General features: G+C 50.3%; 10 protein-coding genes across 10 annotated transcripts; 3 read left to right on the forward strand and 7 right to left on the reverse strand.

Moving 5' to 3' along the window:
- Positions 1 to 265: 265 nt before the first annotated feature.
- On the reverse strand, positions 266 to 4,050 carry BO86DRAFT_334431 (glycoside hydrolase family 47 protein). The gene is made up of 4 exons (XM_025668856.1): positions 3,791 to 4,050; positions 3,347 to 3,717; positions 2,711 to 3,276; positions 266 to 2,651 (listed from the first exon to the last, which is right to left on the reverse strand). Exons 1-4 carry the CDS (start codon positions 3,892 to 3,894, stop codon positions 444 to 446), a joined length of 3,249 nt encoding a protein of 1,082 aa, XP_025529882.1. The 5' UTR covers positions 3,895 to 4,050; the 3' UTR covers positions 266 to 443.
- Positions 4,051 to 4,570: 520 nt separating this feature from the next.
- BO86DRAFT_308135 (uncharacterized protein) lies at positions 4,571 to 5,667 on the reverse strand (the record flags this gene model as incomplete). The annotated part of the gene is made up of 2 exons (XM_025667763.1): positions 4,571 to 4,774; positions 4,831 to 5,667. 2 exons carry the CDS (start codon positions 5,665 to 5,667, stop codon positions 4,571 to 4,573), a joined length of 1,041 nt encoding a protein of 346 aa, XP_025529883.1.
- Positions 5,668 to 7,525: 1,858 nt separating this feature from the next.
- Positions 7,526 to 8,851, reverse strand: BO86DRAFT_308112 (WD40 repeat domain-containing protein; the record flags this gene model as incomplete). The annotated part of the gene is made up of 5 exons (XM_025667760.1): positions 7,526 to 7,578; positions 7,649 to 8,404; positions 8,468 to 8,548; positions 8,601 to 8,646; positions 8,708 to 8,851. The coding sequence occupies 5 exons, from the start codon at positions 8,849 to 8,851 to the stop codon at positions 7,526 to 7,528; spliced, it is 1,080 nt and encodes a 359-aa protein (XP_025529884.1).
- BO86DRAFT_387444 (TRAPP complex core subunit BET3) lies at positions 8,828 to 10,311 on the forward strand. Its single transcript, XM_025671593.1, has 6 exons — positions 8,828 to 8,995; positions 9,045 to 9,269; positions 9,335 to 9,343; positions 9,429 to 9,648; positions 9,721 to 9,912; positions 9,970 to 10,311. Exons 2-6 carry the CDS (start codon positions 9,232 to 9,234, stop codon positions 10,087 to 10,089), a joined length of 579 nt encoding a protein of 192 aa, XP_025529885.1. The 5' UTR covers positions 8,828 to 8,995; positions 9,045 to 9,231; the 3' UTR covers positions 10,090 to 10,311.
- Positions 10,312 to 12,534: 2,223 nt separating this feature from the next.
- On the forward strand, positions 12,535 to 15,506 carry somA (putative cAMP-dependent protein kinase pathway protein (Som1)). Its single transcript, XM_025667192.1, has 5 exons — positions 12,535 to 13,147; positions 13,204 to 13,355; positions 13,416 to 14,700; positions 14,768 to 15,034; positions 15,106 to 15,506. The coding sequence occupies exons 1-5, from the start codon at positions 12,662 to 12,664 to the stop codon at positions 15,274 to 15,276; spliced, it is 2,361 nt and encodes a 786-aa protein (XP_025529886.1). The 5' UTR covers positions 12,535 to 12,661; the 3' UTR covers positions 15,277 to 15,506.
- Positions 15,507 to 16,352: 846 nt separating this feature from the next.
- BO86DRAFT_446730 (uncharacterized protein) lies at positions 16,353 to 18,301 on the reverse strand (the record flags this gene model as incomplete). Its single annotated transcript, XM_025676544.1, has 4 exons — positions 16,353 to 16,878; positions 16,945 to 17,535; positions 17,590 to 17,999; positions 18,186 to 18,301. 4 exons carry the CDS (start codon positions 18,299 to 18,301, stop codon positions 16,550 to 16,552), a joined length of 1,446 nt encoding a protein of 481 aa, XP_025529887.1. The 3' UTR covers positions 16,353 to 16,549.
- A 573-nt stretch (positions 18,302 to 18,874) lies between these two features.
- BO86DRAFT_357878 (uncharacterized protein) lies at positions 18,875 to 20,908 on the reverse strand (the record flags this gene model as incomplete). The annotated part of the gene is made up of 6 exons (XM_025669720.1): positions 18,875 to 19,983; positions 20,041 to 20,244; positions 20,312 to 20,323; positions 20,395 to 20,438; positions 20,503 to 20,746; positions 20,812 to 20,908. The coding sequence occupies 6 exons, from the start codon at positions 20,906 to 20,908 to the stop codon at positions 18,875 to 18,877; spliced, it is 1,710 nt and encodes a 569-aa protein (XP_025529888.1).
- Positions 20,909 to 21,361: 453 nt separating this feature from the next.
- Positions 21,362 to 22,218, forward strand: BO86DRAFT_25442 (uncharacterized protein). Its single transcript, XM_025667193.1, has one exon. It carries the CDS (start codon positions 21,483 to 21,485, stop codon positions 21,972 to 21,974), a length of 492 nt encoding a protein of 163 aa, XP_025529889.1. The 5' UTR covers positions 21,362 to 21,482; the 3' UTR covers positions 21,975 to 22,218.
- On the reverse strand, positions 22,043 to 22,426 carry BO86DRAFT_25450 (uncharacterized protein). The gene has a single exon (XM_025667194.1). It carries the CDS (start codon positions 22,337 to 22,339, stop codon positions 22,112 to 22,114), a length of 228 nt encoding a protein of 75 aa, XP_025529890.1. The 5' UTR covers positions 22,340 to 22,426; the 3' UTR covers positions 22,043 to 22,111.
- BO86DRAFT_25460 (RNA-binding protein) lies at positions 22,427 to 24,102 on the reverse strand. The gene is made up of 5 exons (XM_025667195.1): positions 24,048 to 24,102; positions 23,686 to 23,939; positions 23,524 to 23,628; positions 23,327 to 23,473; positions 22,427 to 23,268 (listed from the first exon to the last, which is right to left on the reverse strand). Exons 2-5 carry the CDS (start codon positions 23,889 to 23,891, stop codon positions 22,515 to 22,517), a joined length of 1,212 nt encoding a protein of 403 aa, XP_025529891.1. The 5' UTR covers positions 23,892 to 23,939; positions 24,048 to 24,102; the 3' UTR covers positions 22,427 to 22,514.
- Between the last annotated feature and the right edge of the window lie 3,206 nt (positions 24,103 to 27,308).

Here is a 27,308-nt window from a genome sequence, read left to right on the forward strand (position 1 = left end):
TCTCGACGGAGGGACAGGGACAGCCGCCGGCGTAGACAATTAGACTCCGGGGAGGCGGGCCCCGGCGGAAAGGGAGTAGAGTTGTGGTTGGTTGCTTCGTGTTGCTTCGTGTCGGGCTCGGCCCGATTGCCGGAGGCGACCGCCGATTCAATTCGTCTTGGGAAAGACTCCTTGCAGTCGTACTCATGTACGGTAGGCATAAACACTGATACTGATGATATGATATATATGTTTTGATCTACTGATGTACTGTACGTCTTGTGCACATTCATCGCATTGCATGTACATCACATACACTCTGTACGTTTTTCTTGGTAGGTACTAGGTAGGTCTGTTAATACTAAGAACTCGTATGTATGATGCATGCAGGTATGTACAGTACATATGACAGCAGAAATTCTATCTCTTCCATGAGGTCATCTGAGATCGGTGACCTGTACGTCCTACACAATGTGTAAATTGTGAATCGGGACTCCCTGGGATCGCACCGAATAGCGTCGCTTGATGCCCACTCCGGTCGCCTGTCGAAGCAGTGTATACGTCTCCTCGCCGCCGCCCACCATAACCATACTGAGAAGATGGCGTCGCGGAAGGCCGCCCGCGGTCAACTGACTCTCATCGAGATGCGGGCGAACAAGATGTCGCTCGGCGTGTACAGCAGCCAGCCCAGGCGAGGCCGGCCCCGAGTCCGCCGTCTCCCACGATTGCTCCTCTTCATTAGTGTGAGAGACCACTATCACAAGTTTCAGGGACTGACGTGACGGCGGATACGCAGGGATATTGCGTAGTTTCTCGGAGAAGCTACACCCGCCGCGCCGAAGCACCAGAATTTGGTGGTTCTGGACAATCTCCCGCGATAGACGGTGATCGCAGAGCTCGTCCGCGAAGTAAATGCTGGACCAGGTGAGGCGCCGTTTTGACAGGTCACCCGTCATCGATACTGTCAAAGCATCGTCCACATCCGGCAATGGGGCCGACCCGAGGCCAGTCGAGACGGCTGCTGGGATCATCAAACGCAATATTGACGATTTCTGCGGCGGCAGACCCGTCTCAACATGCGCTTCGTCCCGGAGTAGGGTGGACAATGAATTCATTAAGGAGGATAGTACAGTTTTCATGCCAGAGATCGATGGGTCGACACCGCCACTGTTGTCATTCACCAAAGCCGAGTCGTGGATGATCGGGCCTCGAGCCTGTTGCGGTGCAGCGGGTTCAAGGCCATCATCTGAGTCATTTCGCCGACGGAGAAGCTCTGGCAAAACATCGATGACGATGTCAATCTTGGTGGAGTCGCGTACACGCGTGAAGTTCGGGTCAGTGGGGTCAAGCACATCAAAGGTGATTTCCCGCGAAAGATATACCTTCTCATCCTTACCCAGTGGCATATTGTTGATTACCTGCACCCGGAACTCGTCATTGTCCGAGCTCTTCGCCGTGCCAGAAACCGAGACATCTCGAACCATGCTCAGCCGTAGACCTCCGATGGCTTTCACGAGAATCCCATCCCGGACCCGTTCCAGTGAGCCGGGGCCTACAACCATTCCGGGAAGTGCAGGGAAAGAGATATCGAGAGTTGGGCGAGAGATCAAGGGTGCACTGGTTCCGTTGAAGGGTATCAACTCCGGTGGCAACGTCCAAGGGTAGAACGTATAGTTTGTGGGTGATGAGAGGTCCGATACCGATATACTCGGATGGTCCTGAGCATATTCAACGAGAGGTCCCTCAGGAACGTCTCTGCTGGGCATGAGATGTAGGCGAGCCAAGTTCGCGGCATGGAAAACATCAGGACGTGCTGCCGTGGACGAACCCACCAACGTAGGGGGAAGAGGTGCCATTTGGCAAACAGGTTCCTTGCTTTTCACACCCACCGGTGTCTGTCGGCGTGTATGGAGTGCCGTGCTGCGCTTGGGTATCAGGAGTGGATGGCCCTCTGTAGAAAACACAAACGGTTGGTCCAGCTTGTTTAACGGGTGCTCGAAATCGAAAAGGAGAAACATGTATTTTGCGGTTTCTCCTAGGAAAAAGCTCTCCATTCGATCATTCAGCTCGCCATTGCGGACATCCTGGATACCAGCCCAGCCGCACTTGGTCCAGCATCGGCGCTTGAGATCACTCAGGACCATCTCACCTACATGCAGATACCATGGATCTTTAGTGGCCCGGTACAAGTAGTAGGTAGATTCCACGAATTCCGGGCGGCCACCGTACCATGCCAGACCCTGCTCTATGTTTCCCGTGGCGACATTCCATCTTTCAGGCAGGCCAGAGAAACGGTTCCAGATGGCAGTGGTGAGAAGATGGATTCCAACTGCCTCATCTACTTCACCGGCCAGCACCAACAGGCCTGGGTAAAAGGCGCTGAGACTGTCTATCCAGAAAGCACGGGTCGCTCCTGTAAAGATGTCGCCCTGGATGAGATGGGGGTGTTGGTGTCCATCTCCCCGATATAAGTGCCTCTTGATGGACGCATGAGACTCCTGCCATACTTCCAAGAAAGCCTGCGCAGAATGTTCGTGCTCACCCAAGGGCAGGAAGTAGTCATCCAAATGATGCCATGGACTGCTTGTGTTGTGGGGGGGTCGCTCTCCCGAGGAGAGCAAAACGTACGACTTGAAAGCGTATTCAAAAAAGCTATCAATCCCCGCACCAATCTATCATGAATGAGGTAAGCAAAGCCCGGTTTATCGCCTAGCCATCGGAAAGTGCTCACCCCAGTGTACGAGTGTACCCATCGGCCCGACTCAGCGTCAATACCAGATCCAATCAAGCCAATCTCACTCCTACGCGCCCAAACGGCCCAAAAAGCCCTCTTCGCAAGCTCCTCGTAGCGACCATCGCCTGTGAGCCGGCTTAGAACGGTAAATTCCAGGACAAGACTGCCGGCGCCAGCGCTGCATGTCTCCGTAGTTTCTGGGAATGAAGCCCAGCGGCTTTTCTGGCAGCGTTCGGAGTTTGACCCATTGCACGGGTGATCCGCATTGAGCGGCGAATTCGCATAGAAGGGTTGCCGTTGAACTCCGTGTCGCAGGTTGACCCGCGGGTAAGGAAGACCGGTGTCTGTATAGAACGCAGGCAGTAGACGGTTCCCCAGATCGACCGCGAGCCGCAAGAGTTGACCGTCGTATACAAACCCGGTATTCCACATGATACCGTGCCCGTCGCCCTGAAAAGAGGACTTATCCCAGGCTTTTGCGAAGGCGGCGTCCCTATCTGAAGGATTGTACCCAACGATGGGAAGGTCACCCACAGCAAACAGATGAGCACTGAGAAGTCCGCCTACCGTTGTCAATCTTAGTCAGGGAGTTGTCTCTTCATCGGTTCTCGTATGGCCGTTATTGGCACTTACCTAGCCCTCGGATGACTGTCTCAAACACCTGAACTTTGCTATTTATGTCAAATCCCCGGCTCCGTTCGCCCTGACCTGCAGGGCTATCTGAACCATCTCCATAAAGCGTGACGAAATCCTCCACTCCCTTTTGAAAGTAGCCAAGAGCCTTTTGGCCATCCTCTGGACTCGACGCAAGGATAGCCAAGGATGACAGACTGTCGATTAGAGTCAGGGAATAGTTCCCAAGAACATCATTGAGCTCCGCGTGCGCGGGATTATCTCGGTCGCGGACCAACGGGCGGCAAGTCAAGGGGCGAAGCTCATCTTCAGGAAACGCATGTTGAATGTAATTATCGAAGCCGTGATAGAACATATTCTCGGTCTCCTTCCTGGTCATGGACAACGCGAAGTGCGGTTAGCAAAATTAACTGAGAACATGATCATCGCTTTGCAAGACCTCACCTGAGCTCTCTAACTCGATCGATCCTCATTCCCTGGGCCATAGCGAGCCATGACGACAATAGCAAGACCCAGGTTATCACCCATTCTGAACGGAGGTTGGACATTTGAAAGCGCCAACATCCCTAACGCATTACCGCAATGGCGAGTCGGATATCACTAGCATGTGAGCGCGGAAATGGCTTGTGGCCACGAAAGGATATACGAAACGGTGTCCTTCTGGCCCAACGAGCTTTGTCTCTAACAGAGAGAATAACTCTTTTTTGGAGGGAGCGGAAGAAAGGAGGGAGAGGGTAATGCTGCGGTGGTGGGCAGCAGCCTCGCCGCGGGAGCAGCACGTGAGATCGCATCAACCTCCGCGGGATTTGGCGCAACCACGCATCCGAGCGAGCGGCCAGATATGCCTTTACAATTGATTATACCCGTTTCTTACCCCTGTCTTTGCTACTATCGGAGACAGACCGATAGCAACGTTACAGTGATGACTTTCTGAGCTTAATTCTGATTCTTAAAAAACCCCAGTGTCAAGGACCTAATTCAATATATGATGGCCCTTATTCAATGCTGCTGCTGTCATGCCACTAAAACTCCCGCTTGAACCCAGACAACCAAAAGATCGATAAGACAAGATAAAACTGACAGATATGCGAAGTGATGCATATGTTGGGGGTATATGTCGGATAACCGAAAAGAATATGGCCACGGAGGCTTGAAAGGCAGGATTTCTATCCAAGACAGCCGCACCGAGCGGGCGTAGAGCAGAACAAGAGGGAGTAAAGAACATCAATGCCAGCGGGCCGATTCCTCTGGAGCATGCCATTGCGCGAAGGATCGTGGCTGTGCTTCAACAACGTAGTCGATCCCATTATCGGAGATATAACTAGGCGGCCGGGGTATTTGAGACTTGTTGGGGCCGCATTCGTCGACCTTGGGTAACGGGGAATTTTTATTCACACGTTGCCAATACAACAAGTCAGGGTTCAAGCGCTATGAGAAGATCAGCTGGCGCAAACTAGTGGGACCATACTCTTCTGAAAACTTACCACGCTGCCTCTCCAAAGACCATACGCTGGAGGAGGTGCAGTTATCTTTTCCCGAGCAGCGTCACGGCTTTCAGTCATAGAATCCTCATCCGCCGCCAGAACGACGTGGATGGGATGTGACGGTTGTGCATAGCCAGAGGGTCCTGCCCTGCTTGGTATGCGATTGGTGGCGATCTCAGAATCAGGTCTTGGTACTATTGCCATGAGAAAACGAGTTAATGCATGGCAGAAAACGATGCCGATTATCAGTATCATAAAGATCAAAAGAATTTGAAGCTCCCGGCCTAGAGTAGTGCGCGAAGCAGCGAATGCAAGGTATACAGCGACGACTGCAAGGAGGAACACTCCAGAAGCAGTCAATGTGATAAGCCGCCTGCGAACCTTCCTCTCTGCAAAGATCGAGGTACATGAGCGCCTGCCACAGTTGGGGCTGCCAGTGTTGCTTGCCAACGCTAGATCTTGTGATTCTCTGCACAAGCCCATTTCAGCTTGCGACTCACGGCCATCCCGCTCTGTAGTTAACTGCATTTCGATAGGAACGTGTGTCCGTTGTGGCGCATATACTGATGCAGAGACACTTCCGGAATTGTTGAATGACGATACAGGACCTTCGCGTAGGCGAGGTCCCTGGTCTGGAATGCGATCATCACCAAGGAGTTGCTCATCATTTCGGCGACGGTCATTTGCCCTTAATGCGATGCGTTGGCCAAGAGGCGAAGTGATGTGGGCTTGCTGATCCGATCTGCGAGTGTTGTCAGACCATGCTGAGTTGGGCAGCATGCCGGGATTTAAGTTGGAATGTGTCGATTCTGGATGAGACAGCCGAACCGATTCCATATTGAGAACCTTTAACGGTCAATGACTGACATCTGGTCTGGTCCCAGCGAGAAAGAGATGAAGAATCAGAGAAGACGTCGAGATAGAATTGGATTTAATACCCCAAGGAGAGAGGACTCAGGCGACAGACCCTTGAGTCGCAATGCGGTTTGTTTGTGGATGGAAGTATGTATGAATCCGAGGCCACTTCCGCATCCGTTCAGCAGCACACAAACAAGCTTTGAAGAGCGTACACCGTGACGGAAACTTCCTGCGAAGATCGACTTAACTGGAGCAAAACCGGAAATCCCAGGCAGATTCGGTGTTCAGCGACGATAATAGGTAAGTAGGTTGAATTCGGCGTTATAAGTTCATGATGATTCAGCCCAAGTTGACTGAGGGGCACAGGGAAGCAGCATACGGGATTCCCGACCGCGAAACGAGAGGTGTCCAACAACCAGAGGATCGGTATTCAATGCGCGAAGTAACACAGGCAAAGATAATTGAAGCAAGTCAATAGCAGCAGCAGACTAAGCTTCCTGTCCAGATTGTGTGAAGGTTAGATCAGTGGCTATACTCGGTAATGGAAAACCGGACTTGAGAGCGAAGAAAATGGATATTATAGTAGCTGCAGCTAATCGGTAAAAAGGCAGTGAGCAAGTGAGTGCGATAATCCTGAGACGAAGGTAATGAACAAGGATATGTGATATGTGCACAGGGAATGACGAAATAATAGATGTTGGCTGAAGAGATAAAGGAGATGGTCTGATCGATAAGAAGTCAGTTTGGGTAAGTCAGCGAGGGGCAGGATATGTAAATCGGGAGAGAGGGAGAGATGATCGTCTCATACTAGATATGAAATAAAGGATTGGGTTCAAGAGAAGGAAGAAGGAGGAATGGCAGAACGTAGGAGAGAGAAACCGAAAGACCGAGAGACAGAAAGAAAGAGACTTGATGGGGAGAGACAGAGAGAGAATGCGCGGCGTATGTTGAGCAGGGGGAAGGAACAGCAAGCCGCGGCCTGCCCAGTGGTGGTCTCCAGTTGTTTCCATAAGTAGCAACTAGACGACTAACCGTCCCTACTAACACTAATACTAATTTTGGAGCCACTCAGTGTACCTAGTCTAATGGAGTAGCTCAATTCGCCGGTCGCGTTGGCAATGTTAGTAACAATCGTCAATTGACTAACAAATAACCTACAGCTTTATTTCAGTATCAGTGCCGATTATCTATAATTAGTATTAGTTTTCGACTCACAAACCGCTGCTCAATTGATCCCTTGGTTTTGTTGCTTTTCAAGTTATATTCATACTTTTTTCTAGGCAATCTACCATGAAGCATTTACCCCTGGATGACCCACGTTTGCCGCTCGGGTCTACGGCCACACTTCAGAACCAACACATGGTAAACACAGTGTATACATAGTGCACTAGTACTCTCACTCTTCAATGATGTCATGGTTGATGTTGGGTACCATATAATGAATTGTTTGGCTGCACAGCCCGCATGAGATATAGGTAATGTACAGTACACCAAATGGAGGAGCTATACAACTACAGAATCGGACAAAAATGCTTTGTGGTGTGGTGTCCCGCTGATGGTTACGTACACTGAGGCAACTCAGTGGGAGATCTAATTGTAGCCTTTTCCTGTCATGCGCGCTTCAATTCTCGTCCTTGATTATTCGAGTAACTCTCCTTGCCTAGAATGGCCCAGGCCTCGCTTGGTCGTGCTGCTGTGATCATCATGACCCAGAGCTAGACGAACCTCCGGAGGGTTTAGCTTGATATGATGAGCGTGGTATATTCCAGTCGCTTCTTATGCGGTACCGTGGCGTTGATTACATGGCTAGATGTCTGATATAGCCCCAAAGACAAGTTCATTTGCCAAGTTCGCCGAGCAGAAGAGTCCGATCAGATGACCCGGACACAACTATTGAGAATGAGTCAGAACAGAACAATTAAGCAAAGGACAGAAAAGGACTCCACAGCCAATGACTTACTGATGGGCTCGTTGTTCGGTGAGAACCGAACATCATTAACAGTTCCCTTATGTCCTGGTAATTTGTATAGGAGTTTTCCGCTCTTCGAGTTCCACACGACAACACTTCGGTCACCGCTTCCCGTGGCGATCTTCTCACCCGTCGGGTCCCAACTGGCCCGAATCAAATTCTCTTCCAGACCAACTGGGGCGCCATCAAAAGTTCGAATGTGTCGATTGGTTGGTGCAAAAGGCCGAACGTCCCATGTCCGTACAGTAGAGTCGAAGGAGTTGGAGAGAAGCGTTTGCGAGTCTGGTGATAGTTCGAGCGAGGTGATGGTGTGCGTGTGTCCTGTTAAGGAATATACAATACTTTTCTTTCGAAGATCCCACGCATGAATGGCGTTGTCGATACCACCGCTGAATATCTCATTTCCAGCCTCGGAGAGGGCCACCGCAGTGATAGGAAGTTCGGTTTCCAGACAATCGATAGCGTCTTTCTGCCGAGGATCCCAGATGCCTATGCTGCCATCATTGCTAGCGCTGACCAGTAACTCCTGGCCTCTTTTGCTGATATCAAGACAATTGATATAATCTTCATGACCCACGTGTCGTCGAATCCTTTGCCCTGTTTCTAGATCCCAGCTGGCAAGCGTCATGTCTGTCGATGCGGAGAATATCGTCTTGGAGTCTCGGGACCATTGAAGATCACGAATAGCGCCCCGATGACCGGACAGCACGCCATAATTCTCACATTCTCCATAAGTTTTCCAAAGTACTGTTTGTCGCCGACGTTAGCGTCTGGTTTTTAAAGTTAAAAATAGCGGAGTAGGTTACACACAGATTGATCTATCCATCGATCCTGAAGCAATGTGCTGACCCGTTGAATCGAATCGTACAGAGAAAACCTCGCCAGAATGACCTGTCATATATGTTAACCGACAAGAAATCGTCTACCCTCCGCGCAAGCCTACCTGTTAATTCCATGATTGGGGCCTGGAGCCCGCTGGTGCGGGGAACCTGTTGTCGGGATCAGGACAGACACTCCAAGTAAATTTTTTCAAGCTATTCAGTGACCTACTGCTTGCACAAGAGCCCCATTTTGCGAAGAGCCCTTGACCACAGCTGCACTGTTATCGATACTAGCATCGGACTTCTTTCGCTTGACGACTAGCTGGTTGGAAGACCCGAAGGCCTCTTGAGCAGGTCGCTTCTCGCCGGACATCATTTTTTCATGAGCTGGTTCGCCAACAGAAAAGAAACACGTGATAGTCGACAGGCGCGGGAAGACACCGAGAAATGTTGAGATAGGGATTCAGAAATGTGCTGGGCTAGAATTGTAAGGTTATGGGGGGTAAGAGAGCGCTGAGTGAGTACCTGGTCTTTCTCCCGAGCATCGCAATGCTGAGAGACATTAGCCGCGATAGACGCCCGCGGATGGTCCACTAGGCGGTGAAGCTCCGCCTCGGTCCCCAGATCAAGTGGGGAGAGGAGCTCATTGTCAACACTCGGCCGGCTACTCCAAGCAGCTGAGATCGGATATCCTATTCTCTTGAGTTTTTGCCCTCAATCCTTGGCTTTCAGAGACAGGCCTCAGCGCCCATCATGTCATCAACTACCAAAGCATCCAGGATTGGCGAAGAGTGAGCAAGGCCCCAGTTCTATCTAATGATCTGCACATCCGCTAACATGACGACTATTGTGCTAGACTATGGAAGTAAGTGAGCGGCGCAAGAATCTTGATGTCCTGGGGCAGGTTCTCCAGTGAAGGGACACAGGGACTCACCACCTCGTTTCGCTAGAACAAGAGTCGACAAAGTCAATGCGGAGCTGGTCACGTTGACATATGGAACGATTGTCGCACAACTGTGTCAGGACTATGACGGAAATTATCAGGAGGTCAACAAGCAGTTGGAAAAGATGGGCTACAACATCGGAATGCGCCTCATTGAGGATTTTCTGGCAAAATCGAATGTAGGCCGGTGTGCCAATTTCCGGGAGACGGCAGACATGATCTCTAAGGTAAAGCTTGTTACTTTAAATCTCGCTCAGACAACTTGGGATCAATGAGCTGACTTCTTGGATGTGTGACAGGTCGGATTTCGGATATTCCTCAATATCGCCCCCACTGTAACGAATTGGACAAGTGACAACAATCAATTCTCGTTGGTATTTGATGAAAACCCGCTTGCAGACTTTGTTGAACTACCAGACGACGGGCGAGCGCAAGATGAGCTCTGGTTCTCAAATATACTGTGCGGTGTTCTACGGGGGGCTTTAGAGATGGTAATGAACTTCTGATCCAGCCAAAAACTCTCACGCGGCTACTAATTCCGTCAACAGGTACAAATGCAGATCGAGGCGCATTTTGTAAGCGATGTACTGCGAGGAGATGACGCCACAGAGATGCGCGTTTCACTTGTGAGGTACATTGAAGATGAGATGCCACCTGAGGAGGAATAAACGCGGCGGGGAGTGTGTTGCATAAATTTAGTATTATTGGTTGAGGCGTCCGGTGTTTGCGGGTTTTACTTCCAGTATCTTAATTTGCAGCTGCAACGGTTGACTGAAATCACCTGTTTCTTATGATTGATGGAGCTACAAGTAAGGTAAACGTTCCATGTGCGATGCATGTACATTTATATACTTATAGAGTGGGGCCGTGAGGGCTGCACAAGGGACAAGGGACAAGGGACAAGATGTGAAATGATCAAACCCTGACGGCAGTTATCGAACTCGAAGGAGTGACTTTGTAATCAAAAATGAACGTGCAATAGACAATTGCATGGAAAGAATAGGCCAAGATCAGATCGTAGATCGGGTTGATTTGGGTCGGTGAAGATCACTCTGCCTTAATTGTACGGAGTACTTTACTTATAGTTAATCTGACACTTCGGACATTTGCATAGATTGAAGCGGCATGAATTCATCTGACACATTCCTTCATAATGATCATCATCATCACCACCGCCACTATGAAACAGCTGCGAGGGAATCAAGTATCTAAAGGTGATAATGATAAAAAAAATCTTCAAACACCATGAGCTCTATGCCTTGTATGTATAGTACATATTTAAATTCGATGGGACGATGACATGGGGAGATGTGGCCGGGAGCCACGTGATGCACTAAGCCCCAATAGGCAGCGGACAACTTCCCTTGACTGTGCTAAGAATTACGCAGGGTCCCAGTCCTGGAGGACTACGACTTTATCGATAGATAGAGCAACTTAAAATGTGGAAGCTTAGAGCCTTTGACATTTAAAGTGCTTGCAAAGTTTCATACTTGTTAGCATTCACTACAAGTAATGGTTTAACTGGATCTGCTGAATTGTTAGTTCAATTGATAGGTATGTACTCCGTACTGTCCTGGTACTGTTGCACCCAACAGCAGTCTCAATCTTGCCCCCCGACTATATTCGCCATCGATAGGTGATTTGTGTTGCGCGGGATAGATCAATTCCCTTCCCATCGTCATTCTGGTCACTACCGATCCATCCTTTTTAGACTCAGCGTCTGTCTGATCTGGTGATCTTCGTTGACTCCAAACGGAGAGTGGTGATCATACAGCATGCTTGAAATTTTATTCCTATTTTTTTTTTCCCTTTTTTTTATAATATTTATTCTACTTTCTTGCTGCTCAATCTGTGTTCTGTGTGTACTTGACTTGCAGAAGCTAACCAGCTCTCATCATCTGTCTAGATACATCACTTTGACCCGATCGGTCTTCTGTTTTCTTGCCTCTGGGCAAAAGACTTGGCTCTCCACCTTCCGTCCCTTTCCCTTCATCCTTCCCCTACTCAATCACCTCACTACTCACTACTCAACTCACCAACTACGAGTAAATACTCTCCTCTCTTTTGTCTTTCTTTTTCTTTTTCTGCTTCTTTACTGGTGCTGGTAAGTCTATTTTGTCATAATTAAACAGTTTGCCTCTTTGTTCCTGTTGTCATCATTATTATCACTTTCATCATCAGCATCATCAGCATCATCAATATTTTTTTTCCCTTTGCTTCTATTCTTTCCTGGGGTGGTTGTGTTGCCGCCATATGTGGAAGTGCATGCTGAAATATACGCCCAGCCAACAGCATCTCCCAGCCCTCCTGCGGCGTTCCGGTCAAATTCTTCCGTTCCGAACAAGCGATTCACGCCCAGCCGGCAGTGATTGAACAGCCCAGCAACTCCAGGCACCGCGCCTGATATCCACGTCCTCCCACCCACCAGAGAACACCTCAGATCCACCGCTACACCTTGTCCTAACCTTCGCCTCTCCTCCCTCCTCCTCCTCCCCCCCCCCTCCCTCCACCTTTTCCTCGAATCTGCCGGATCTCTCCGTCTCTTTCCACTTTCTCCCTCCCACACACCCACCCACCCCCATTCCCTTTTTCTGCAGGGGCTCTGGTGATTTACTCTTAGCCCCTCTTGAAGTCCTCCTTCTCCTCCGCCTCTTCTGGCTTTCCAGGTGGTGGTACTTGTCCTTGCCTTTTGAGACGCCTCCTCGGCCGTCTTCTCGCTCCTATACGTTGTCCCGTCCTTTGCCTACTCGTGTCGCCTGTCGCCGCCCCCATCTCTCATCTTAGCTGATTCTACCGCGCATTCTCGAGCGGCTGGGTCTTTGTACGAACATAATACTCTTGTCTCTGTGTTGCCTTTCCATCTCTCCCGACACTGCTCCCTTTGACTATCCATCTTTTTTTGTGTCGGGTCAGCAACAGATTCTTTCGTACATACTTGTTCCATTCGCTCCCGAGTGAGACACGCTGGTCTTGATCCGGAAATCATCGCGACTGCGTTGTCCTTCCGCGCCACATCGAGTCAGATAGGCGATTTCGCGTCTGGTTATAATATTTTCAACTATCTTGATATCGGGCCGAAAGCAGCTGTGATCTAACCTCTCCCCCATCGCCTGGGTATCCGCGCGTCTCATCTTTCTGCTTGTGGTGAACCATTTTGCCGTGAGACGGTGGATGCGCGTTGGAAACATTCGGATACCAACAATCGTCCGGTGAGGGTGGCTTACCCCTTCGTGTGCCACCATGAACCAAATGAACGTGGCTGGGATGAACCCCGGTGCGGGCGGTCCTGTGGGAGGTGTTCCAATGATCAACAACGGTTCTGCGGCCCCTCGCAACGATGGAACCATCCACACTATCCCTGAGAGCACGGTCGGCAACCTCAACACTTTTATTTACGACTACTTCCTGAAACGCGGTTACTATGAGTGTGCCAGAGCTCTCGTGAAGGATGAATCTGTAAAACTCAATACCGAACCCCCTATCAAGACGAGCCCCGGCCATCGTCGCGATGGTGATGTGAATGGGGTCGATGGAGATGCAATGATGACCGATGGAAAGGATGGGGATAAGAAAATACCCGATGATCTTCCTCGCCCTCATATCTCGAGCGAAGGTCAACAGTCGTCTTTCCTTCTCGAATGGTTCAGCCTCTTCTGGGAGTTTTTTTGGGCCCAGCGCAAGAAGGGAAACAGTGCTGATGTGCGACAATACCTCAATCATACCCAGGTATGTATCATTCGCAAGACCGCAATATACCTTGGAGTCTAACTGGGGCTTTGTAGAACATTATGCGCCTCAGAGAGCAACACCAAAATCAACTTTTACGGCAGCAGCCGCTGATGCCTGGCCAGATGGGACAAATGAACATTCGACGCAACGGCATGGTTCCCCAACCTCTTCAAAAGACCGCTCTGCAGAACAATACTCCAGGCCTGTATGCTCATTCTTCTGCATATCCTGCAGGTTGCAGGTGATATACTGATTTGTTACATAGAACCCAACAACAATTGCAACAGCTTCAAAAAAACCAGCATCAACAACTTCAAATGATGCAAATGACTCGAGAGCACTCCGACATGGATATGAACGGCCACCGACCACAATCCCCCTCGTCCGCAGAAAACGCCCCATCTCCCTCGAAGCGGCCCCGCCTTGAAGGTGGCCTCATGAATGGCCAGCAATTAGCTCCTAACGGACGCGCTCAAGTCCAGGGCATGCCAGGCCAGCCGAACCCTCAGACCGCTCTCTTGATGCAGAATGGACTCAACCGGGCGATGAACCCCAATCAATTCCAGGCTTTCCCGCAGTCAGGACCTGCTGCGCAGCAGAAATCTATCCAGGTATATGCTCAGAACTTGGCCATTCATCACTCACGCTCAGCAATGAATAACCAGGGTATGCCGAATGGTATGATGAACCCCGGTGTCATGCAAAACCAGACGGATATGGTGTCCATGCCAGATGGCCAGGTGTATCCCATCAACGGCGACTACTATGGCGCGAATGGTCAAATGGCCCAGGTCCGGAACGGGATGCAGACACCTGGCGGTCAGCCCGGAAACCACGCTCTTCAAGATTATCAGATGCAACTTATGCTGCTTGAACAGCAGAATAAGCGGCGTCTGATGATGGCTCGCCAAGAGCAGGATAGCATGGCCCGTCCTGACGGCCAGCCCCCGCTGCCTGGGCAGCCGGGCCTGCAACCAGGCACTTCTCCCCAAGGCAGCAGGGCGGGCACGTCGCCAAATCCCAACGATCAAATGAAACGGGGCACGCCGAAAATGCCCCAGACCGGTCTCCCCGGCTCCCCGAGTGCCGGCGACGCGATGGCCCAGGGTCGTGGTTCTCCCGCTTCCATGAACTTCGGTAATCAGATTCCTCCTGAAATGGCCGGCCAGTTCTTTGTGAAGGGTATACCAGATGGTATGGCCGGCCCCAACGGTATGCGACCCCCCAGCTCCAACCCAGCGTTTAGCGCCCCTCAGATGGGTCAACCCATCCCCGCTGGCGCCGGAAACCGGGTACCCAGTGGAAATTGGCAACCCCAGCAGGGTGCCCAGCAACCCATGGCTCCGCAACAATCGCCTGCAACCCAACCTCAGTCGACCGGAACTCCACAGGAGAGGAACGCGATGCCACCTCCCCAGGCCCCTCCTGCAGCCGCCAACACTGGCCGCACTCAGCCACCCTCCCCCCAGACGGCCGCAGCCGCCCCACCGACGCCACAGCAGGCGAACAAGCCTGCCCCTAAAAAGAAGGAGACTAAGGACACTCGGAAGGTATGTATCCATGGGTTATATTCTTGTGCATTCGTGGCTTCGTCCATGTTACTAATTGAGATCGCAGCGGCCTTCGAAGAAAGCAACAACTGCTGCCGCAGCGGCTGCTGCCTCGGCAAACGCGGCTGCCACACCATCCTCCGAAGCCGAACACCCGCCCACCCCAACTCCATCCACCCCAATCACCCCTCAGCATCCAGCCTCGTTCAACAAGGCGGGTGCCAATGTTACGACTAGTGCTCCTCAGCAGCCTACGTCTGCCCCCGCACCTCAGCCGCTCGTACAGCCCCCTCCCGATCAGAGTCAGCAATTCGGCGAGCTTGGTGTTCCTGATGTATGTCATCCAAATCCTGGGATCCCCACATGGATTGCTGTAAACGAGAAACTCTATGCTGACTGCCATAGCCACAAATGTTCAACCTCGATTTCAGCGCTCTAGAGAACCCAGACATTCTCGAGAACTTTGACTTCGACACATTCCTCAACACCGATGCCGATACGGCTGGATTTGGATTTGATCCCAATATATCGTATCCTACCGACGGTGTTGAGACCGGTGCCGGGGATGGCCTATGAATGTGATCCGACGGTTGTTCAGTTCTTAACTCATATACCCTTGCTTTGTACATTTCCATAAACTTCGACATGTGCTGTGCTTCTGCTCTATTTTCTTCCTTGCTGCCGTCACTAACCGTCTCTCACTGTTGACATGATTTGGATACGTGCTTTACTGACAAGGCGTTGGCGTATCCGCTCTGCATATTCCTTCCTTTGCTCTGCCGACGAGAAGTGCTTGATAACTGGCTCCGGAGGAGATAGCTTGTATACAAGCCGCTCTCTCTATGCTTCACGCGTTTTTGTGTGGCTTTTGTTCTGATATTCCTTCTATCTCTTCTACTACTATTATCTGATTAATTTTGTCCCTTTCATCAATTCTCCCCCCTTGAGGCCACCTTCGGGTGTGATGTTTCTCTAGCGTTAGCCATGCAGACCCCTTATCCACTCCTACCTTAATACTCGGGATCCCCATCACAATATGTACGTCCTTGGCTGGCCTTTTTCTTCTCTCCCTTCTCCAAGTCTATTCTTTTCAATTCTTCTCTACAAACAGGTTCTACTTGTTTCGATCATGTTATCTTCCCTTTATCTTTTTTTCCCTTTGTCTTACTTGCTATATTTCTTGTTTTTGACTTTGGCGTTACCAATGACGTTCTTGTCGCTACTTTGACTCTTCTTACGGGAATGGCTTTATGAATCGAGGAAGAGGATTGACGTCTTCTCTTAGCCTCTTTCTTTCTGCTTCACTCCATTCTTAAATCGTACTCAATTCCAGCCGAGATCTGCGTTGCAACACATTGTTTGCTCCTCTGCCTATATGCGATTCTCTATTCATGTCGTGCTGGAATACCTGCTCGCCCGCCTTTTTTCACAAGAGATCTGGTGCGCTTCAGCCGGCCTACTGCAAACCAGGCCCATCCAGTGAACTTTCTTGTCTCGTCAGGGCATGGTAAAAGTGATCATAGCAATTCCACTGTTACAATAGGTCATCGCCGCTGTTTCATGACTCGCAGATTCAGTAAAATAGTCAAGTCTCCATCAGCGCAGCTGGGGCCATCCACATGGAGAACACTTGTACTGCATTCGGACCCAGACACATCTAGTCCTTTCCTCCCACTCCTGGAAACAAACCCGCCATCGTACAACCCGCGATGATACCAGAACTGAAATATCCCCCGGAAACAAACAGATGATGCACAGGAACCAATGTCTCCCTGTCAGCACTTCTTGAATCTGGCATTGATTCATAGTTGGGTAACCGACAGCTGGTTTCAGCAACAACAACGCACTGCTACTGGTGATCATGCATCAGAAAACCTTCATTCTTGGCTTTCCACTGTTCAACACTCTGACGCTGTTTCGCGATGTTGATCTCAAGCTCTTCATCCTCTGCGACTATCTGTATTAGGTACTTGACCACCTCTTCGGCACAGGCTTGTTCGGCCAGTGACCTGTTGTCCTGCAGACCGGTCACGGGGCCGACGGCGCCGGCGCGCCGCAGGAATGGGTCGCTCTTGAAGTAAGCGCCTGCAGTATATTCTCCGAGCGTGTCGACCAAGCGCCCGTCCTGTCTATCAACTCGGATCTCAGGGTATTCCAAACAGAGGAGATCGCAGACCTCTGTACGTAGAAGTATATTGTTAGCAGCTTGGCCAACAAATACAAGAGCAAGAACGTTGGACTTACTTTGCAATCTTTCAGTAGACGAACCCAGACCACGTATCTGCAACTGGACTTGACGGGGCGTTACTGCCCACCTCTTTTCGTCTTTCTTGACAGGTACCTCAATTGAGGCCAACCTGGAGTGTTGAAGTGGCAACATATTCGAGTTTCGAGGGACGCTTTTGGGGCGCTTGCTGTTGCCATCAACCTCGTTGGGGAACCCAGCTGAGAGCTCATGTTCAGCTTGTCGTTTTCTCTGATGAGACTGCTCGGTGCGTCCACGCGGCTTCTTGCGAGGGGCTTTCGCATAGTTGGAACTTTCCCAGATGTAGGTCCGCGTCTGGAGAGGGTCCCTCGGAACCAAGGCGAGCAGCCTAGCATCCAACCCCTCTAGAATAAGCGTGCCCGAGAGATTGCTACTTGTTTCAGAGCCATTAATATATATTTGCTGCAGAGCCAACAAGGCGCATGATCTTTGTGAGTGTTCATCTTCAGCATAGGTCCCAGTTTTGCCAGTGTAGGTCGTACGATGGACCTGAACCTTATGATAAAACTCGTTCTCGTGCATGACTTTAGTGTAGCGAGGCAATTCAAAGCCGTTGTGAGCACAGAATTCTGCCATGAGGCTAGTCAGATGGGCCTAAAACACGTGGTGACAGAGTGTCTTGCCTTGGAGGAGATCAACCCAATCCCAATCGACCGACGATTCAATGTTGTCAAGATCATCAGGCAAATTCCAATCCGGAAATTCAGGTTGCAGCTTCTTCAATGCAGCACGGCAGATATCGGACTTGGCTTCTTTCTGAGTATCATAGATGGCTGACTTTATGATAGTGCACCCATACATGGTGAGCTTGACACCCCAGCGACGACTTTTCGAGATATTGAACTGGAAACGCGGAAGGAGCAGTGCCTGAGTCGTGAGAACACCAAAGCAAAAGAGAATCACATCATCTTCCAGGAGATCCAATTCTACATCTGACAAACGTGAGATCTTCGCGGGTGAATCCTTCATGTTCCACGCTTCAACGACAACAACCGCTGGCTTGCGCTCTTGGGGCTCTTCTTCGCTCCAGATACTGTGGCCTGGTTCGTGTTTTAGATTCAAAGGGGCAAAGGAAGGCAAAATGTGGGGTTGTATGAGACGTGGCGTTGGTAATACATGAGGTGTAGGTGGTGGAAGCGGGCTCTGGCTCTCTGCTGGAGTAGACGCCGGATCAATGAGTTTCCAATATGGCGATGAATCATAAGCCCAATGTGCAAACCCGGGAGGCGAGCTGTACTGGTACTGTGAGATTACATCTGTGAAGGATGTACTCGAAGTGGAGGATGCTGCTAAAACCTGGTGTGGGAGAAGGTGGTGGTGGTGGTGCTTGTCCATGGTCAGTTAAAATTGGAGAGTTTATGAAAGGGCTGATGACAAGTAACTGAAGGAAATGGAGTTCAGTTTGCAAGGAAGAGAATGGTAAGGCGAAGACAGAAACAAGTAAGATGGGAACGTGGGTAGAGAGAATCGAGACGGCAGAGGGAGAAGAGAGGCAAGAGGAAGAATAGAAGGAAGAAGAAATGTAAAGGGTAAGTGAAGGGCACACCTTCCCATTGGGGAAGAAACCAACCCAACCCATGTGAGAATTTGTTTCATTGAATTGACATTGCAATGCAATTTCTCGATACACATGCATGCTAACCATGTTAATTTTTGCCTCCGACGCCTGACAGACTCTTTCAATAGAGATAGATATATAGGTATGATCAACGAATGTCCAGTGTCAGTCCAGTGCCCAGCAACCCAGCATCAGTCCCATGTACTGTACCTGTACCTGCACGCCTGTTGTTGGAAACGGAGCATGAATCACGCGTAAAGTAACACAGAAGGTAGAGTTCAAGGTGGAACGATCATCCGACAATGAAACATATGAAAGAGACTGTGCCTAGTGGTAATGTACCGATAAGACTAATTGATCTCTGCCACATCCAAGGCCGTGCTGGCAGCAAGCGACGGTCTCGTTTCAATTGAGCCATCAAGGCTTGCATGATGAACCAGATGTCCACCCATAGGTAAGTCTTTAGTGGGAGACAGCAAGATAGGCACCTGTTTGGAATCGTGAAGGTCCTCGCTGCCACCAGCAGAGCCGGCCGATAGATCTGCCTTGGGATCGGATGGAGTACCCATAATTCCGCTGGTACGTACTGTAGGTCTTACCGGCGTCTGGCGAGCTTTCCCACTGTCTTTTCCGGACGTCTCCAGCGAGATTTCATTCTCTTTGTTCTCGTAAGACAGACCTTCCTTGCGACTCTTGACATGCGTGCTGGGACTGGCATGCACCTTGCCTGTTGCTGCAGCGTCGGCAGCCGGGTTTGTCTTCGTGCTTGAAGCCGACATTTCACTGGTCTCGGGCACCGATGTCTCTCTCATTTCGGATGCTCGTCCTGTGCTCTTTGAATAAGACACAGATCGAGCTCTCGCCGCCGCCGAAAGCTTAGTCCCCATGGGCAACGCAGTCGAAGGTGTGTTTGTCGGCGCGTACGTGCCACAGTTGAGGGGCGCAGGACTCAGCGCTTCTAACAACTGAGTGTACGACTCCTCGTCGATAGGGGTAACGATGCTAGGATGCTTGCTGTGTTCATAACTGATGCCCGTCATGCTTGAAATGGCGCGACTACTACTGGAGTTGGACGTATAGTCTGGCATAGGCACATCTTCCCAGGACGCTCTAGCTCCTCGGTGGCGTGCAGCCGGGTCGATCACGCAGGGGTCAATGAAGGGATCGGTTACGAATTGTTCTTGAGGCAGCCATCTGGACTCGCCGGGTTGGCCTTGCCATTGGGGCACCTGCCGCTGATAATTGCGGTAAGTCCAAGAGCTGCACCCAGATTGGTTGCTGGTCTGGCTTCTAGTGGCCAATATCTGTCGAACCTCATGCCTGGAAGGTGAGTGCGCGTGGCTGTCTTCAGGTTCTTTCATATCGCTTATAGCACACCTAGAATTGTACTTGAACAGCCGGGGCTCACGCGTCCACATAGAGGGATTCGGCCAGGCAATTTCGGAGTATTCAAGAATCTCTAGTTCTTGTCAATAAGGCTTGTACGCTAAAGCGATTCATAGCAAGCACAACTCACGCATAGGAGCATGCTGGAAAGCAAATGCGATGACTTCTTTCACACGTTCGAAGGGGGGCGACCGGTGAGGCCGCGAAAATCCTTCAGCAATTACTACCCTGATCCTGCCGTAGAGTTCACCAGCATCCCAATGCGGCTGCTTCAGGATTTCATGGTGGAACGTAGGGAAACGGAGATGATCTTGGTTGCCGCTTTTATCGACATCTGGACCAAATCAAGTCAGGAGGCTCACTCGAACAGCAGAAGGCTAGGAGGGACTTCTGAAACGCACAGGAACTCAGATCTAAACCGGCAGAGCCATCTCAGTCAGCTCTGCTTGCATGTCACGTACGGGTCGAGGACATCAAGACCTACCGAGAACATGAGGCCAAGGGGATCTCTGAGTAAACACACTACCGCTACAAGCTATTAGCAAGCACGGCTCCGAACGAAGGAGCCTGCGGGTGACTGAAGACTGCTTACGACACGCAAAGCCCGTCGATAAAGACGCGGACTTCGAAGAGCAATGAATCATCTGGTTGAAGAAGACTTTCCATGAACCGGCTAGGCACAGGCCTATCCCAGCTATGAATGGACACCCGAAAAGGAGTATTTTGGCGCAAGCTTGGGATGAACGTAGTCAAAACCGGCAACTGTCCCAGATTACCTTGTGGTATGGAGCATGAGGCTGGGTTGATAAGGGCTGGGCTGTGCAGGTAGGGAGATTCTGCACGGATCTTAGCAAAGGATGCACACACGTATCTGACCAGAAACTTCTTCAGCACTACTGACCTTTGTCCTTGGTGACAAAACATTGCGTCTTGAATTCTTGGAGAGGCACCTTGGAAGTTTCCGGGAAGATAAGCACATCCCAATTTTCGTAGCGCATATTGAAACTTCTTGTCGTGGGTATCTCTATTTGGGGAGGGAGGGGCGAGGGACGAGGGGATGGATAAACTGAGCAAGGAAGAATCGACGGATAGTAAGATATGTCAAGTATAAAGACCCTCCTCAACCGGTGGTTTTATTGAGGAAGACCCAAGAGCAGGCCTGGGATTGAGATGAAGAGCAAGTATAAAACGAGACGACAGAGTGGAAATGCAGAGACAGAAGGGGAGTAAACGAGAAAGGGAAAGAGAAAGAGAAAGCAATAGACCAAGGAAGGAAGGCAGCAGGAGGAGGAGGCAAGGTCGGTAGATGGACAGATAAGCTGGAGATAGATGGGACAATGGGCATTGGACAATGGACAATGGACAATGATAGTAGGCACGCAGAAGCAGGAGAAGCCGAAGAAAGCAGGAGCAGGGAGCAGGAGCAGCACCTGCCTTGATCAGACACTTTCTGGCAATTCTATGTATGGGAGTACTAGGTGGACAGGCAATCTATAAGTATCGCGTTCCATATACTATACTACATAGGGGAATGAGTTCAGCTCCCGCGAGCCAACATATCGCGACTTCGACATGGCAGGTAACAACAGTTATAATGGCAAAAACGACATCAGCAGCAGGAGGGCAGGATCAGAATCCTGTCAGGCGAAAGGGGAATCATCCGCATCGCAAAGAGTCAACAAAAACAAAAGGAACCCCTATTACAACCAAGCAAGTTCAGCGCCCTTGAGGCTGGGCCCCATCCGTCAGGCCTCCCCAGTTTCCAATGAAAACTACAAATTAGATCAAAAAGCAGGCAAAGCCAAAGCCCATCACTCCAAATGCCAAGTCATGACGCTTTGCGAATACAGTCAAGAGAGGGGACGACGACATCGATCAAAGATATTCGTTTATGACACCGTCGCGCGCGAGAGAAAGCATCAAAGCATGTATCGAAAGCGGTATGTTCCATGGAAAACAGAATTGAAGGAGCAAATGGCGACATCGCCGCGATGGGATAATGTTATACAGGCCCCCAAATTGATCAGAAAGCACAGCGCGACATCCTCAGAACGAGACACTTGATTGGATTGCTTCATGAAAGGGGAATCTCAGATGAACTTTTCGCAAAAAGCCTGCCCAGGGAGTATATGGGAACCAATGCGCAAATGAAACAGATCCGATTGCTGTCGTACACATAAGGATAAGACCTGTGGAGGCCCCTAGGACATGATAATCAATGTGAGATAGGGGTTGAAAGACGCATTGGAATGGAACGAAACGCACACAACAGACTGGATGAGAGGGGAATTGGAGGGGTAGGTAAGAAGTAGGAACATCAAGATAAAATAGGATAAGATGTGGTAGAAATAGAAACAGAGCTCAAATGCTGCTAAAGGAAAAATAAAGCGCTCGCATATGAAGTACGTAGCACAGGAGGAAATGCTCATCCAGAGCTATAGAGGGTAACTTTCGCAGAAATAATAGCAGACTGGTTATGACACACAAAAGAGACCCATTGTTAAATGACGCAAAACTCCTGCTGTTTCTTTCAAACTAAAGAGGAACGCTCTTTTACTAGACATTGGAGTCAATAAACCCAGGTCCGAGTGCTGCCAGGGCCGCTCACTGGGGGGAACTGACCTTCATAGGAGCAAAGCCGCCGTACTGGTGTGCGGGGGGCATGCCCATCGAAGGGTACATGGGAGGCGGAGGGGGAGCAGGACGGTAGGGGCTGCCAGCAGGGCCAGAGTTGTTCTGGGAGCGACCCCAACTCAAGCGGACACGGGAGTTACCGATGGGGTATCCCTGCATCTGGTTGATGGCCATCTCAGCGGCGTGACGCTGAACGAACTGGACAAAGCCGCAACCCTTTCCAGGGGGGATTTTGACGTAGGTGATCTCGCCGAATCCCTGGAAGAAAGAGCGGAGCTCATCTTCAGTGACATAGCCAGACAGACCACCGACGAAAACAGTGGTGTTGTTAGGGTCGGTGAACTGGTTCATGGGCTGGGGAGCGCCGTAGAAGCCCATAGGGGGAGCACCCATGGGAGGGTACATGCCCGGCCCGGCGGGCATACCCATGGCACCAGGAACAACGCCGGGTCCCTTGTTCTTGGGAGTGGCGGTGGAGATGCGCATGGGGCGGTTACCACAGTAAACACCCTGCATCTCGCTCAGGGCACGCTGCTGGTCGTTCTCGTCGGAGAAGCGGACGAAGCCATAACCACGGGACATGCCGCTGATGGGATCGGTCATAATCTTAGCCGACTTGCAAGACGGGAAGCGGCTCTGGAAGAGGGAGACGAGCACGTATTCGTTGACCTCGGGGCCAAGGTCGCCGACGAAGATAGAGTATTCGGGACCACGGTCATCACGGCTAGGGGTAAAGTCAACTCAGGCGTGTCCACATCGTGTCGAAGGATGAAGGCCCTTACCTGCGATCAGCGAGACCACCACCGGTAGCCCAGTTAAGCTTGAACAAGCGGTTGGTGTTGGGCATGGGGGTGCCGTTGAGGGACAGAGCCTTGGCAGCAGCAGCGGGAGAGGCGAAATCGACGAAGCAGTATCCAGCGTTGCTCCTACTACCAACATTAGGATCGCCTTCAATCCAAAGCACTTATGCATTACTCACCCAGAGAACTTGTCACGGATCATCTTAACGTTGACCTGCTCACCCATCTGGAACCACAAGTTGCGAACGAAGTTCTCATCGATCCAGGGCTCAAGTTCGCCCATCCTAAAGCGATTCGGTAAGTTTGATGACATGCCTTTCGCGGAGTTTGACTAGACATACCAGAGGGTAGTCTTGCCCTCATTAGCCTGCTGGGGAACAGAAGCAGCATTGGGCTCACCGGGAGCAGGTCCCTGGAAAGCAGCAGTGCTAGGATCAGCCTGGCCGGTCATGGTGGTGTCCGCAGTAGCGGGAGCACCAGGAGCGGCAGCAGCAGCATCAGCAGCAGGGTGCTGGTTTTGGAAAGATTCAAAGTTCTGGAAAGACATATTGACGTAAAAATTCGACTTTCGTAACGATAATTGCGGCAACGGTATCTGCGCAATGACAAGTTCAAGTTAGTAAATTGCAACCCCAATTCTCAAGCTCAAACAGTAGCACTCTTCGAGCGACCACAAGTAAGATGGAGACAAAAATCATCATACCTTAAAAGTGCAGGCGGAAGGAGAATGAACTCAAGCGAAATCAACTTTTCTATACCGAAAATGGCCCGTGCGACAAGGGGTTCGTTCAAGTCGTCAAGGAGTAAGACGTAGGATCGTTCAGTTTTGTGAAATGATTTAAGATAAATCACTTCCTGGAAAGACAAGGACCTTTTGTTAGCGATCGGGATGGATAACTAGACAAGACGACAGAGTTTTCACAGCAGCTCGTGAAATGGTGTAAACCGTAGTGTACCAAGCAGGGAAACGAATAAAATGACAACGGAGACCATGCAAATAGCAGAATAACGCAAGTTAGAAGCGAGACATGTACAAGCCAGTAAAGAAGTGAAATCGGCAGAAAACGAGACCAAGGGATTGAGAAGGTCCTTGTTCTAGGGCGAATCAATGGGGAGGGGTTTTTTTTTTTGGCTTCGAGCGGATCAAGCGAGAAAAAGATGGAAGAGGAAAGGTAACAGGAAGGGATCAGCCCAACAGGGAATTTGCTCCCTTCCTGCGCCAAGACTCAGGTTCCTCCGGGTGATGGCAGCGAAATAGCCGGAACTGTGAGATTTAGGGTGTGAATTGACAAGAACCGGAATGGCGAGTATGCTCGGGGTCATTGTGTGAAGATAGCTGGAGCTTTCAACCCGTTCATAGCTGCATTCGTCGATGACATATCCCGAAATTTTAGTCCATCCGCGCACGGTTGCGACCGTGTCAATTGGCCCATCCAATCCTCCCTTCACTGCGCTACTCAGAACCAGGAGATAATCGAACCAAGCCGATCAATGACGACAATGGAGACGTAGCGATCTTCAGCGGAGACAGAAGCATTCGAGCGACCGTTCAAGTCCGTCGGCCAAGCGACCGTAGCGATGAATGCCGCGGGCGCGTGGTGCATCATCGGGAAGTAGACTCGGCAAAGGTTCTGCCTCCAAAATTATGCCCCAGAGGTCCGCGAGCAGGTTGCTGGTAACGTCGACAACCATGTTGAGGGCGCCCGATGCTATATTGATCGTAGGGGGGCATTTGATAACCGGTGTGGCCGAAGTATCCCGCGCAAGCACCATCGATGGGGGGGAAATGAAAACGTGATGACTCAAGCCAAAAGAGGATAGAACAGGCAAAAACAATAAAGCCAAAAGAAAGAAGAGTTTGATATCATAAGATATACACTACTTACCAGACAATGTCAAAAAAAAATCGCAACGTATGTATTGGCTTAGAGACAAGAGCTGCGTTGCTTTGGCGAGGCGCGAGGATGCGTGAAGACAGGGACGTCACAGAGAAACCAGGAACTGGACGAGATAACTCCGGCGAGGTGGAGAAGAATAGGAAGCAAATCCAAAGAGAAATAGTTAAGAGAGGGAAAAGACACAGAACTATTCGCGAAACCGACTCCGTGTTTTCCGAAAAGCACACAAGGGAAGGGTGGAAGAACTCAAGAAGAGAACAGGGAGGACAAAAATGGGGTGGGGGGAGGGGAGGGAGAAGAGAGGAAAGAGGAAAGAGGAAAGAGGAAAGAGGAACGACGAAGGAAGAGGGGTAGGGAAGAAAAGATATTTCTTCAGAGGGTCCGATGGAGGAGGGGAGAGAAAGGGAAAGAAAGGGAAAGGAAACGAGGAAGAATGACAAGAGGCTACGACTTTGCTAGGGCAGACCAAGGACGGGAGAAGCAGAGAAACTCGTTAGACGAACAAACGAACTAATTAATTCTTTGGGGAAAATCGAACCTGGGTCCAGGAAAAGGGAAAAAAAAAAAAACCAAAGAAAAATCCAAGTAATAATTATAATAATAATGACAACAAAAAAAATTCCAATTCAATGGATCCTAAATAGGACAAACGGCTAGAAGTTAAGAATGAATAATCATAGGTGCTGACTGCTGAGGGCAAGGCGAACTCAACTCCAGGCTCTTATTTCATCAATTGCTGCTGCAAGCAAACTACTCAATGGGTAACAAGCAACAAGCACCAAGCACCAAGCACCAGCAGCCGCAGAAGGGAAGGAGAAGTGAGGAGGGGCGCAGCATTATACTGTACTGTACTGTAGAACTAACTACCTGCCAGCTGGGTGGGACGAAAGTTTGCCGACTACTATTGGAATAGTCATTTTTCTACTAACCAAAATGTTCTCCTCTATTTGGCTCTTCTTTGTTGGGTCTCCGTTGACAATCCTGGTTGAACCAACCCTATGACCGGCTCAGCAGCTGTGAGTGTGCATTGGGTGGGTGTAGATCTGGATTTCGACGTGCAGGTGGGATCGTGTGGCCTTACCGCAACCCAGGAGGATCTAGTGATAAGCCTAGTACTGTAGGTACTGTACAGTGTACACCTAACTTACATACATCAGTACTCAGTACAAGTAGTATTACCCAGGTGTCTTTCTGCAGTGACTTTGTTTGTATGCCGGGTGTACAACCTTACAGGATGTATGTTTTAGCTTGTTCCACCTCCAATCCGTGCTTGGTTTGAGGCTCATCAATTTGCACAGCACAATACATAAGCACTATCGTGGATGTAATTTACCCTGCACTCTTTTGATTATTCGAGAATTGGAGCTCTCCTCGTATCGGAATATCCCTCGCTATGATGATTTCACAGCAGCTTTTCGATCGAAGAAATTATGACTGTGTCCTGAGGAATCCAGGCAGGCTTTGCGGGCCCTCGACTGGTGAGATCAAGGCTCTTGAACGGACCATACATACCTGGACTATACATACGAGTATTGAGAGGCTATGGTGGATACCTACGTCGACCATCGGACCCAGCCCAACCAAATCGCCCTCGAACCAGATGACTGCTGCATCCTGCGGGCTTGCGACTTGACATGATTCTTATTTCCATCGCACGCGACATTTGTTGTCCCCCGTTCTCGTGTTCCCAGGTGGTAGGGAGAGTGTGCTGAATGATATAAATGCTTTCCTGTGTATAAGTGACAACTCAGGGCGGTCCATTGTCGCTAAGTGAATTAGAAAATGAAACATCAATAGCTTGAAGGAGCCAAACCCCGTTATCTTGAGAGGATCCCCAATTGTGTAGGATTATCAGCAGCAGATGAGCCCGTCGAGAATTTGATGACGATTGGCACCTCTCACGAATATGGGGTGGTGTTGCATCACGTTTTGAGTCCTTCTCGAGCACTGCTCACAATGTGTGTAGCATGGTCCTGGCGCAAGGAGAGAGAGCGAGAGAGGAGAGGTGGGGAGCAGACAGTGGCTGGGTCTGATCCCCTTGATATGTGCATACTCATATGTACAGT

This window comes from Aspergillus japonicus (assembly GCF_003184785.1).
Source record: "Aspergillus japonicus CBS 114.51 unplaced genomic scaffold BO86scaffold_11, whole genome shotgun sequence".
NCBI classification, from domain to species: domain Eukaryota; kingdom Fungi; phylum Ascomycota; class Eurotiomycetes; order Eurotiales; family Aspergillaceae; genus Aspergillus; species Aspergillus japonicus.